The sequence below is a fragment of the Argentina silus genome, assembly GCF_951799395.1.
Source record: "Argentina silus genome assembly, chromosome: 2".
NCBI classification, from domain to species: domain Eukaryota; kingdom Metazoa; phylum Chordata; class Actinopteri; order Argentiniformes; family Argentinidae; genus Argentina; species Argentina silus.
Genome location: NC_139656.1, coordinates 21992330 through 22005771, shown reverse-complemented (window position 1 = coordinate 22005771; position 13442 = coordinate 21992330). Strand labels below are relative to the sequence as shown.

Sequence of the window (13442 nt, the reverse complement as noted above, 5' to 3'; positions counted from 1 at the left end):
ATAAGCAACAACAATTAGCAATAAACACAAAAAGGAGTGTCCCCAGCGTGATTCGAACCAGTGACATTCGGATTACAAATCGGGCGGTTTCGACCTCGTTCTGCCTTCCGTATTTACCTGCCAGTATAGCTAGATAATACGACCAAACATATCGTATTATTTGGTCTGCAGAAACGATCGTAATAATTTGGAGACTGGGTTGAGTCAGAGCCATTTTTGTCTATTGGACTTGGGAGAATGAGCACCTGGTGTGTGTTTGTCCTGTCTTGGTCTTTCCCCTTTCTGCTTTATCACTGATGAACACTCACTAGGTCACACAGGCAGCTGAGTACTTCCCACACCTGGGCCTCTCTGCCCATGGACACACATGATAAAGGAAGGGGGACAAGGCCACGGACTGTTGTGACCAGGTTACCTAGTGAAACATTTTCAGTTTCTCACACTTTCGTGTGTGTGTGTGCGCGTGCGCGTGCGCAGGTGGGTGTGTGTGCGTGTGTGTGTCTGTAGTTACTTTTAACAGTGATATAAATGATATGTGCTCATCTGATCCAGAAGTGAGGTGGAAGAGTGGAGTTACACAGGCAGACAATCTTGCAGTTTCATTATCACTCAGGAAGACTTCTCTAATTAATTAGGAAACCGCTTGAGACAGAAAGCAGCTACACTGCTGATGAAGCGCACACACATGGGACGATGGGGAACAGAGGCACTGATGTGAGAAGACTACTAAGGAAAGCAGAGACACCACCTCAGGGATGTGTCAGAATGTGCCAGACTTAACTGGCTGACACACACACACACACACACACACACACACACACACAAAATGATGTTCACACCAGAAATGTATGATCTCAATTGTTTCGTTTGAGCATAATAACTAAGCAGGTTGGAATGTGGTGATTCCTTAGATATTCTTTATGCACTGAGGAAGGAAATTGATGAGCAACAATCAGTTTGGGAGTCAAAGCCCTGACTTACACTGCTGAATTCACCATCATTTAGATTTTATGAGTCATTTGTTACTAATGGCAATTTACTGAAACTTCATGACTGAAACATTTCATTATGTCAAACGACAATAGATTTGAATGATTCAAGTTCAATGATTCAATTATTGAAGCACCAGACCAGTCTGATGAGTTCAGAGCAGGTGCTTGGCAGAGGGTGGTCGTCTCTTTAGGTTAATATGTAATTTTGGTGGGGCCATGTTGGAGTGCAGGGTCAGGGGGAGGGTTCTAGTCAGACCAGGTGCTGAGCTGCTCCTCTCAGGTCTCTCAGAGTGTGGGCTCAAACAGATAGAGAGCCCCCTAGACTGGCCTACTCAAGCTGTTGTTGGTCCTTGGTGCTGAAGACTTCCACCTGTCCCTGCATCATGGCAAAGAGCAGCTGTGGATCCCTCTCCTCAGGAGGAGGTGACTAGAGGTCAGTCATTCACTATTCTGAAATATTAGCTTTGAATTTGACAAACTTCTCTTGTGTTTTATGCATAATTATATTTTGTTGTAACCACCAACTTCACGTTTCTTTTAGTGACCTTGGCTCTCACAGCCTTGTCTCAGTCCAGAGCACACCTACTGCACACCTCTGTCCCCCAGGCTCAGTAACTGGAATCTGTCCCTGCAGAGACACAGAGAGCAGGGCCAGGCTGGTTACTGTGCCCTGGGGTCAGGCTGCTCTCCATGGACCACACCCACTCAACAAGTTACAGGGGGACTTGAGGGAGTTAAAGTATTGGTGTAGTTTTTGTATAAGACATTTGTTCTTCTTGGAATAAATGTTTGTTTTCCCAATCCAACAGTATTGTTTAAGGGACACTGTTTATTCAGTTGAGTGTGAATGTTGACTTATGAGCTGATCTGGTGTGACTGTGGGGAAGGGGAGGGGGTGCACTGGCAGGTGTGAGAGGGTGTCAGGACCAGTCAGAAGGTGTTGGTGTCACCTTCCACACCTCCAGAGGTGAGCACAACCTGGATATGCAGCTGTAGAAACATCCTGCCCATTAGACAAGGGCCAAACTAAGTGGAAAGCAAATAGACATACCACACATCATGGTTAAAACGACTTTCCTTTAACTAATCTCACATTTCCTAAGCTGTATGTCCACACCGTCCTCTGGGTGTCTTTATGCCAGGTTTGGCCACTAGGTGGCATGAGAAAAACGTGTTTATAATGCAGGTGTGGTTGAGCATAAGAGGAGAGAGTATTTCAGATGACCTCAATGTGGTGGGATGCTGTAACATAATGACAAGGGTTGTTAAGTAAACAAAATAACTGTGGTGGTGAAAATTATTTAATTGAGCTCTGAAAGGTTTATCACCTAAAAAAAAGTATTGTTTTAAATTAGGAGTGTTTGTATAAGCTTTTACTTCTCAAATACCGGCCCTTCCTTTACATTCATATAGTATGGGTAGATTTGACATGCCTCCATGTTCCAACATATCACTACAGTACTGAAATCAAAATAAATGATATATCTCTAACTCTATCTATAACGAATAAATGCTATTTAATTTATGGAGTGCTTTTACTTTGAAACCACACATTTTACCCTTTCAACAGGCAGTGAACACTTGACCAAGAAATACTTGGTAGTAGTTTAAATGTTCAAACTTTGGCTTTAGAAATGTGCCTTTAAACTCCTTATCTTGAGCAACCTCATTGCTAGAGTTCCTACATAAGTGAAGAAAAAGTAGATGCTTAAAATATATTCAGGTTTTTCTATACTCACTTAAAGTACATACATTACATTCACTTAGTTTGTGCTTTAGTATACTTACCGTATACTAGAACTGAATGCACTTTAAATTGCACCATAGCATACTTAATGAAAAGTCACACCATGTGACCATGACAAACCAACATGCTGCGCTCCTTGAATTCTTAAGAGGTCATATCTAAAAAAAGGAATACTATCAACTTTGGTCCCCCACACACACACTGCCACATTAATAATGATCACAGGAGCTGTGCATCCAATTTGGTCAAACAATCTAATTTGGGGTCAGCTGTTGACAGTTTGAGGACAGTTTGACACCTTGCCAAATGTGTTCTACAAGAGCCCCTACACAGAGCAGCATGGGGACTCTTCTCAGTGGTGCTGCTGAAACATAGAAACAGGTTGAAGTTAGATTGTTTTGAGAATTACCCGATTCCAGGCATGGGGGGGACCCAGCTGGTGCTGTTTGCGCTAGATGAAACCAGATGAGAGGGGTTGAAACAGCAGCCGAGGCAGTGCATTCCATTCTTCTGCCTGAACAACAGAGCCTCGAGGGAAACTAGTCTTGAGTCACAGAGGGGGAATAGCAATACTGATGGTTTGTTTTGAGTCACTGATACAAAAACAACTAACTGAATACACCCACTGAAACGACTGCTTGATTACATCAGCATCCTACTGTGGAATATCCTGAAGGAAGGAGATTTTATTGAATGGTAGTTACAGGAATGTGGAAAGGAAAAGGCATGAACTTGGTGTTGAATTACTTTGACTTTTGTAATGGCCTACTCCTATAACACATACACCCTGTGTAACATTTCTCAAATCACACCAAATGCCATCAATGTAAATTCTGCGTCTCTGATATTCACATGCATACACAAACATCCTCATGGCACAATAGGTGTGTAATAGATGGGGGGATCCTGAACTATTTGCCTGGTGTTTGGCCACACTTTCATCTTGTGGACAGGAAGAACTATTAGTGTCTGTGTGAAGCCCTGAGAGACCATCAATATCCTGCCAGCCAGTCCCGAAACCTCATTACGCTCCAGCCCAGGAGTCTCATTCCCACGTCCCATTTAGTCGCAAACCCACAAGCAGCCACATTGGTAATGGCAACTATAATTGGGCTGCGGCTGTTTCATTCTGGCCTCTGAGGCCCTTGTGCTCTGGATCGTGAGAGAATGGTGCAGCCATGTAGGAGAAAGTTTGCAAGTGGTTAACTGCCATCCCACTTCCTCCACAGCGGGGCACCTATCATTACCCCCCCTTCCCTGCTCTGTGGTACATTCCTGTCATAGCACTGAATGGGTATTTTTGGGCCCAAGGTCTCATTCTAGGGGTGTTGGACAGGCCTGATATGAGTTATGAACAGACTGGAACTAAATGTGTAGAACTATTCAGAGAACTTCTGTAATGTATGCTATCTTATTTACTTACTTACTTACTCTCTGTAGTTGTGAGAATGTTTAACCAGAGTGTTGTATTTCGGGCAAAATAAATCATATCAGTTGTAAAGTAAATCACTGTAATAATTCAAAACAAATGAGACACACATGTTTAATAATGCGGATATCAGGACTGTTTATTTTACACTTCAAATGTCAGGAGGAGCTAGTAAAACCAGATATGTTTAGCATATGAAGACACATAGGGAGAGATTCCCTCTGATCCCATATTTGGTTTTCAGTGTTCAGAAACTGCAATTATCAAACAGCAATACATACAATATATCTCTTCCTATGGGAAAATAGATAGCAAATTAAATGATACCATCAATACATTAACAATATGATTTATCATCATAAAATGCTACACAAAAATAAAATACACAAAAGAAAAGGAAATATATACCAAATCCCTTAAACGCCTCAGGCCACGGGTAGGCCCAGAGAATCTGTTCCTTGTTCCTCTAAGAATGGAGATCCGTGGGATGTACTGTAGAAAAGTTCACAACTGGAGTGGCCCATCTCAGTCCAAAAACCTCTCTGTACTTCAACATGGCCGCCTGACCCTCACCCTTGGGAGCCTCTGGGAGCACACTGGCCATAGGGGACTCTCAGGGCCATAGGGGACTGTCTTCTCCACTCAGCTGTCACTCCTACTTCATCTCTCCGGCTGATCAGCCAGGAGCTCTGGCTTAGAATAGGTCCTCACACTCTGTCTATAAATATCAGAGTGGTTGTGTGTGTATGTTCTACAGTATGTGGGTGTCTAAGCTTGTCTATGTGAGCAAAAGAAGGAGTGTGTGTGAGTTTGTCTGTGTCTGAGTGTTTGTGTGTGTGTGTGTGTGTGTGTGTGTGTGTGCGTGTGCATGTGCATGTGCGTGTGCGTGTGTGTGTGTGTGTGTGTGTGTGTGAAAGTTAGGGAGAGAGAGAGATAAATAGAGGACTCAGTACATAGCATCCTCATACATGTCCGTTCGCAGGCAGAAGAGGATGCCTCCTCCGAGCATGAAGATGGTGGCCCCCCAGCCAAGGCCATAGCCCCAGTTGAACTCATGGTAGGTCTGCAGAACCGTGCCGTCGATGAACTTGATGGGGTAGAGCACCAGTGCACAGGCTTGAAGAACCACTAAAAGGAAAAGGAAAAAACAAACATTAGATTCCACTAGACAAAATTCTCCATTCCTGTTCTTGCATTAAAACATGTAATAATATAAACATTTTTCATAATGATTGTCATCAATTGGTCAGAAAATATGTGCCCAATCTCACTGTGCTTTTTTAGATCAGTGCTGGTAAAAGAGTACACTCTCTCTAGATAGCAATCTCATCCCCCTGTATAAAGACTGACTGAAGGCTTTTTGTTACAGTGGTGAATGAAGGAATGGCTAACTGAAGGGCCAGTGTGTCCAATGCTGCTTCGTGAAACTGGAGTAGTGTGAGCCAGAAAGGGGCAAAACCCCAGCCAAACCCCTGCCACCCAGCCCCAAACCCAGCCCTTCCCCCCCCACCGTCCCCCCGTCCCCCCACCGTCCCCTCCATGTCCTCCACACTCTCTAAAACCCCACTCCTCCTCATGCAGTCCTTTCACACTCTCCCTGCCCCTCCCACAGAGACCCAACAGCTGTTCATTGCCGCAGCCTGCAGACAGCAGCAAACTCCCAGGCACAACAACACCACTCAGTAAACACACACACACACACACACACACACACACACACACACACATTCAATGGTTACTTCTCCATAAACAGTGCTCTCCGAGCCAAAAGAAGAAAACATTTACAAAAATTTACAAAACATTTACTGCCAATGGCCCCTGGTGTGAGCATTGATTACTTTGTCTTATGATGACTGTTGGACAGATGATTCACTTACTTAAACAAATGTATTTGTTGTAAGTCGCTTTGGATAAAGGCGTCTGCTAAATGCCATAAATGTAAATGTAAGAAAAAATGCTTCACTGTCCCAATAATTACGGAGGGCACTACAGTTGCATGTCCGATTCCTGGAGTAAGCTTGTGCATTCACCTTTGGATTTGTTGATACTCAGGAAGTTAGGACATTTACATTTACATTCATGGCATTTAGCAACAAATACATTTGTTTAAGTAAGTGAATCATCTATCCATCAGTCATCATAAGATAAAGTAATCAATGCTCAGACCAGGGGCCATAAGCAGTTACAATACTAGAAAGATTATTATTATTATATATTTTTTTTATTAACAGGAGAGAAACTTGTACAGGGGGGTAGTGGGGGTGAAGAGGTCTTTAGGAGGGACCGTTAAGATGTAACCTGAAGAGATGGGTCTTCAATCTACGGCAGAAGATTGGTAGTGACTGCAGTCATGACAGCAGTGGGAAACTCGTTCCACCAGCAGGGCGCCAGGACAGTGAAAAGATGTCACCGAGTATTGCGGCTGCTGCATCCACGTAGAGGCGGCGGTGCCAGGTGGCCAGCCGAGGTGGAAGAGCGGAGTGATCGGGCAGGGGTTTGGGGGCTGACCATTGCTTGCGAGTAGGAAATGCTCTATGTGGCAGCTATCAATGGACAACTATGATTGGACAATACTCATCACAATGGCTAAGACCAATACAGGCTTATCTTATTTGAAAAATGTGATCCATTCTTTCATATTTTGAGGGACCTAATAGAATTCTAACTTTAGGCGGGCAGACTTGTAAGTGGTATACATTCCTGAATTCCCAGACAAATACATAAATCCTACAAGGCATACCTCTATAACTCGTGACCCTGTGCTCCACTGGGCTGTGGTCGGAACTATGGTGACAGTACTTTCATGGGAAACACATTGAGCCACACTAAAATATCCCTCTATAAAGACAGATCTCTACAGTGTGCCCGTATTTCCTGCCCTGTGGAAAATAAAAGAATATATGATGACACAAGAAAGTGGCCACAGTATTTCTTTTTTTGGCAATGTGTGGACCATCTACCTCAACAGACCTCAACTGTTTTGTCCATCCTGTGTAATTGTCAGTCCCATTCAACTTAAGGAAACATGAAGGAAACATAAAGGAAATAATGTATGACTCACTTTCCTCACATTGTATGAATCCATTGCTCCAATTCCTTATGAGTCAACAAAGTATTCATAAGCAGTGATGCTGTGAGTGTGGCCAATGCGTCAGTGTGAGTCAGTATGTGAGTGTATGTGTATTTTGTGTGTGATTGTGTTTTTGTGTATTTTGTGTGTGTGTGCGTTTGTGTATTTTGTGCGTGTGTGTGTGTGTGTGTGTGTGTGTGTGTGAGTTCTTCGTGAAAAAAGGGGGAGGAAGAGAAACAGTGTGGGTGTGCTTCTGTTCGTTTTAGCTATTAAAATGTGCACGTGTGAGTGTGTATACATGTATGTGGGTGGACTGTCTCAGAGAGAGAGGACATTGTGTAATTTACTGAAACTCCACCTATTTCCTTCCTGCAGGACAAGGCAGTGGAGCCTAGAAGAGATGGGGGGGGCAGGCAAGACATCAGCCCAGGAACGTGACTCTGTTGACGGAGCCCAGACTGAGCCGGCTGGGGCCATACCTCTGGCCAGCAGCAGACAGGCACAACACACCCAGCCTCTAAGCCTCTCTGACTGGGGTCATTTAACACAAACCAATCCCCCCTTTCCCCTCCCCGCCCTGACTGAGGTCTGTCCTGCCATAAGGAGACCTTTATCCTCACCAGGCCTGAAAGCAATTACAGACAAGGAAAGAAAACACTGCATCTCCCATATTTCTCAGCAAATGACAAACAGCAAAAGCTCCAGACTTCCAATCTACCACAATCCATCCCACACACTGGTCCTATAGTGTATAGTGCTCTAGACTTTTAAGGTGTTTCGTTTTTTCAAGAGCACGCCTAAGTAACTGACTGATCAAGCAAATCCTGTTGTGTCCAGTGTCCACCTGACCTTCATGGAGTGAGCAGAGAACCGCTGGGGACTGATTTTAATGAGTGTTACATCTGAGTATCCTCTGGTCTATCTTAACCTTTGTATTCTATTTGCATGACTTTTGGCAAGAGAAACTGCAAGGAGTGGGAGAAAGGGCTTTTTTTTTTGTTCAAAATAAATTACATAACAGGATGTCCGTCTGTTATATAATCACGTTTTAAATGGGAAACTTGGAGAAAGTGGGACTGGGCACAAACCAAGTAAGCTGTGGTCTCTGCTCCATCATTGTTTTCAAACCATAGTGTACTGGCTGCACACTGGTCTATTACTCACAACACACACACACACACACACACACACACACACACACACACTTTTCTTTTTCATTGTAAGAGCAAAAAAGCAAAGAAAATCCTTATATAGTCCTGTGTACTAGCCTCCTTCACTTATTTTGTTGATACATTGGTAGCAATATGCAGTGCATGATTTGCTCCAAAACAACTTTACACAAGACAAATAAAAAACTCTGTTAAATGTGTTTGTTATGAATAATATGTTGTATGAGTGCTCCTCGGTATTGTCATTCCTAGCCTTCTTAACAATGTTTTAACTGAGTCCCAGAAGAAGAGGCCCAGTGCAGGAGGGAGTAGAAAGAGAGAGAGAGAGAGAGAGAGAGAGAGAGAGCGCTGTGGGAGAATGAGAGAATGAGGTTTCTTCAGCAATATTATCCATGAGGGAATACATTCCTCTCTTCATTGGTAACTGTGCAAATTCTGCGGCTGCTTTTTCTTGGCACACAGCAAATCCCACACCGCAGAGAGAGTGAGCTCAACCATAACCCTCTCCTCCATCCCCCCACCCATCCCTCTCTACCACTCAATACTCAAAATCACTCTGTCAATAACTACAGCTAGGTTCTGAAAACTGGACCATCTTGTCAGAGGGTGAGGGAAAACCAATTTGGGTGAGGACATTGTATACTTCCCTTGTCTTTACTGAGTACAGTATATGTGGTTGTGTTGTGGTGCAGTACTGTGAGTTGTGTGTGGGTTAAGGTATGGGGAACTCACCTGCGGTAAACAGGAACACAGCCACTGTGCGATAATGCTGTCTGTGAGTCCCCCGGCACAGGGAGATAAGGGCCACCAGGAAGGCCACCAGAGTCACTGCAGCACCGGCCAGCAGCAGCACCAGGGTGGCAATCTGCCAGTCTGCAGGAGGAGACACACGTTACTGAGGACCATAACAAGCTTGAGTCAGAGGGCACAATACACTCACTCAGTGAAATAAGACTGTACTGTTACATTGAATTGATCCCCAAGTGTGTGTCTGTGTGTGTGTGTGTGTGTGTGTGTGTGTGTGTGTGTGTGTGTGTGTGTGTGTGTGTGTGTGTGTGTGTGTGTGTGTGTGTGTGAGTGAGTGAGTGAGTGCCTGTCTGTCTGTCTGTCTTTCTGTGTGTGTGTGTGTGTGTGTGTGTGTGTGTGTGTGTGTGTCGGTTCAAATTAAAGTATGTAAACAAATGTGTTACACAAATGGCAGTAAATAGGAGCATGAGCAGCAGCAGAGCTGATTCAAACATGCTGACTTGACTCCATGCCTAGTACTGTCTTGCATCATTGGCTTAACAGTGATGATATCTGGGGATGTCTCCAATTCTGGGGAACAGTCCACTCCCATCCCATCTGCCTCTGCACTGTCCACATCTTGGCCATGATGGACCAGGGTGCAGGGCTCCAAAATGTGTTCTCTCTCTCTGTGTGTTGTGTTCCAATTGACTGACTCGCCTCAGAGGGCTGGGACAGGCTCCATTGAAGGTAGTATCTAATGAGCTCTGCCTGCCCTCTGCTGTGTGTTTCTGCCCCGGGGCTCCTGACTCCTTTGTCTCCTGGAGTGTTAACCCCACCCTTGTTCTAATGAGCTCCCCCAGGCGTTCTCTTTCATTGCCCAGGGACAGACTCATCTCTCAGGGATGGCCTCCAATTCAGCCCTCCGCATTCCACTACAACAGAGGACAATCCATCACACCAGCTCATAATGCCGCCCTGCTCCTCATAAGGCTGTGTGTGAGAGAGGTATCCCACAGGGCCACTTCAGATGGATGCTGTGAGCTCCCTCGATCTGCCCATGCTGAGAAGAGCTGAGAAAAGCTGCACTACTAGCACATCAAACAACACAGCAGCTGGGGAGACCAGGGGGACAATAATGGAAGGCCATTCGATTGATGACACTCCAGACCAACCCCTGAGATGGAGATAGGAGGGGACAGAGGAGTGACAGGTGTTTCCCTGACAGAGATCAACCTCAAGCTGGGTTCAGGGAGGGTGTGGCTGGGTGCTCTCAAAGAGGAGACCAACTGTCAGGATGAACTCGCCTCTCCAGAACCTCATCTGGTTTTCCTCTCCACTGATCCCTGCTCTGGTCTCTGCAGGGGGCATTCATAAAGCTAGCTGTATGTGAGCAGCATTCCTGCAGAGGTTCTCCCTGCTGCAGATGAAGCAGTACTTTGAGTCTTTGGAGAGGCTTAAGCCAAAGCAGCTACTGTGTACTGACAAAGAGTAAGGGAGGAAGAACCACATAGTTAGCGAGGGTGGGATGTTCAAAGACACCAACATAAGTTTCAATAGCATGTGTTACCACAAATTGATAGCACACATTCCAGAGGATGTTTTTATTTACAGTATGAGTGTGACAGAGCTAACTTAAAACGCTCAAAATCATGCTTTTAATGCCAGGCATTACCCAAGCCCCCATCCCCCAATTCAAAGAGGGAGAGAGACTGACAAAAAGAGATAACAAAGCCCAGAGGAACGCAACAATAGGTGGTACACACCCACCTGCATTTACAATGCCTACAGAGGTCAGTGGAGCAACCAGATGGCACATCACGTCATTGGGACTAATCGCTCAGCAATACAACGCTCTGATAAGAAAGAAACTTCACATTGCAACAGATCAACACACCGTGACGTTGCGCAAACAGAGCAGTTGTCTTCTCTCCTCCTCACAAACACAAAGTATCTTGCACCCCGGGAAATCACTCACACGGACAGAGCGAATCTGCGCAATGATTGACAGGCCGAGAATAAAATGTAGGCTACCTCTGAAACGCAAACGTTGCAGTATAGATTATCATCGGACCGAGCGTGATGTTGAACTGGCAATTGCAATAGGTTACATTAACAATGGTCCATTGTTTGATCCCCTCATCGGTGGTGTACATAGAAAATCACCGTAAATTCCAGACATTTCTTTCACGAGGTTATAATCCGATTGCATGACGCATCGTTCAAAACCTTTCTGATGATCAGCCTACAGTATAAACATTGTAATTTCAAGCATCCAAGGAATTTGAATATTATCGTCAAGACAATATTATTACCAGGTGACCCCCAAAATCCATGAATAGCCACGTCTCACGTGCGAAAAGTGCTCTGCAGCTGTCTCAAAAAAAGTTTAAATTGTGTTTTTAGCAAATAGCCTGCGTTTAAGACATACATCGTGCCAAATATTCCTATTTTGGGGGTTTTGCTCAGCTGTTTTCTGTTGGTATGGTTTATTCCTAGGCACACTTAGATTTTGGAAGTAAATCCTTGGGCAATTCATTTGCAGTCACATCTGGATGAGGATGAATGAACCACTTGATTTAACCATATTAATTTCTTAATAAGAAGAAAACTTTCTGCTTACCAGATGTGAGAGTGGAACGGCACAACCAGCCATCCGATTCAGTGCATGACTCCCATAGCGACAAAGAAAAACGGTCTGCCGTTACCCAAGAGGGACTCAATAACGCAACGATGTCCAAACACAATGCGAGAAACACACAAAGTAACGCGATCAACTTGAATGGTCGGAAAACGTACACTTCATTGACAGACATGTTTTCATATTACGCTGACTTGAATCCAAGAGAGTGCGAACTTAGGATACAAGAAAGGCAGCAGCGGCCCTCAGGTCCGAAAGTTCAGAATCGACTACAGTGAGTTTGGATGCAAACCCACAGTCCTATCTCCCCGTCTGTGTTCGCGCATTGCGCTATACTAGAGACTGTGCGCCCTCCTCTGGTCAGCTAATTTGGCAGGACCGTTATGCGAGTTTATTCTACCTCATTTAGTAGACAATAGGCCTAAAACAGGTTGAGAAATCGCTCAAACCTGCGTAGGCAAATGCAAAAGTAATGATGAATAGTTTATATAACGTGTAGGCCTATAGCCTACTTATTTCCAAATGTTCTTTATTGTAGGCTAGGCCTTATAATATATACATTATAATAGACCTAAAATAAGATCCCCTTACATCTGAAGTAGGCCCACAAGCTTCCATTCTCATCAGTTATGAGCAGTGGGTATGGGGGTTGTTATAGAAGAACAACAACATTATATCCTGTTATTGAGATGTGAAAGAGGAGAAAAAGGCTTGTTGAAGGTACAGTAGGCTTTGTGTCTGGGGCTGATGTACTATGAATTATTGATAGAGAGAGGGGGGGGGGATTGGCCTGTACACACAACACAATTTCCAAGGTTTTCTTAATGCATTTCTTTCTTTAGGCTATTCATTGATTAGACAAAATAACTCTTCTGGGCCAAGCAGAGAGAGACATGCCCTTTGCAAAGACAGAATTATTCTTTGCCAGACATTAACATGTGTCACATCAAGAACAGTGAGACAAAGATTATGTTGTGATGACACAATGAAACAATCTAACCCACTAAAGAACAGGAAGATATCCTTAGAAGGGCACATACAGTCATGAGAAAAAGTAAAATAAAATATTAAGTTATTCTCTTAAAAATATGGACATATCAATATGTTATCTTCTTTCTAACAATGTCTATAGATAAAGGGGATGTAATTGAACAAAAAACTATGAAAATGTAACTTTGTAATCATTTATTTAACGAAAAATTAACAATAATGCCAATTCCTACTGAGGAAAAAGTTAGGACACCCTATGCCCTAATAGCTAGTATTGCCCCCCTTGGCTGAAATAACCTCAATTAGACGTTTCTTATAACTGTCTACAGGTCTCTGACATCAATTGGGAGAAGGTTTTTCCCACTCCTCCTTGCAGAATTCTTTCAGCTGTGTGATGTTCGAGGGGTGTCTTGCATGCACAGCCAGTTTCAAATCAATCCACAGCATCTCAATAAGATTAAGATCCGGGCTTTGACTTGACCATTCCAGAACTCTCAATTTATTTTTCTTGAGCCATTCCTTGGTAGATTTACTGGAATGTTTTGGGTCATTGTCATGTTGCATGGTCCACATCTGCTTCAGCTTCAACTTTCGAACAGATGGTCTCACATTTTCCTCAAGCACCCTCTGATACAATACAAAATTCATAGTGGATTCTATGATGGTGAGCTGACCAGG

At 44.0% G+C, this 13442-nt stretch overlaps 1 protein-coding gene across 1 annotated transcript; it reads right to left on the bottom strand.

Moving 5' to 3' along the window:
- Positions 1–4289: 4289 nt before the first annotated feature.
- Positions 4290–12029, bottom strand: LOC310817730 (transmembrane protein 47-like). Its single transcript, XM_083688426.1, has 3 exons — positions 11757–12029; positions 9140–9280; positions 4290–5296 (listed from the first exon to the last, which is right to left on the bottom strand). Exons 1-3 carry the CDS (start codon positions 11947–11949, stop codon positions 5115–5117), a joined length of 516 nt encoding a protein of 171 aa, XP_083544552.1. The 5' UTR covers positions 11950–12029; the 3' UTR covers positions 4290–5114.
- Positions 12030–13442: the final 1413 nt, after the last annotated feature.

Coding starts and splice junctions, on each gene's coding strand:
- LOC310817730 (XM_083688426.1), bottom strand. CDS start 11,949: ATGTCTGTCAATGAAGTGTACGTTTTCCGACCATTCAAGTTGATCGCG. Junction 9,281..11,756: donor CCGTTCCACTCTCACATCTG/GTAAGCAGAAAG, acceptor CTCCTCCTGCAG/ACTGGCAGATTGCCACCCTG. Junction 5,297..9,139: donor TGTGTTCCTGTTTACCGCAG/GTGAGTTCCCCA, acceptor TTTTCCTTTTAG/TGGTTCTTCAAGCCTGTGCA.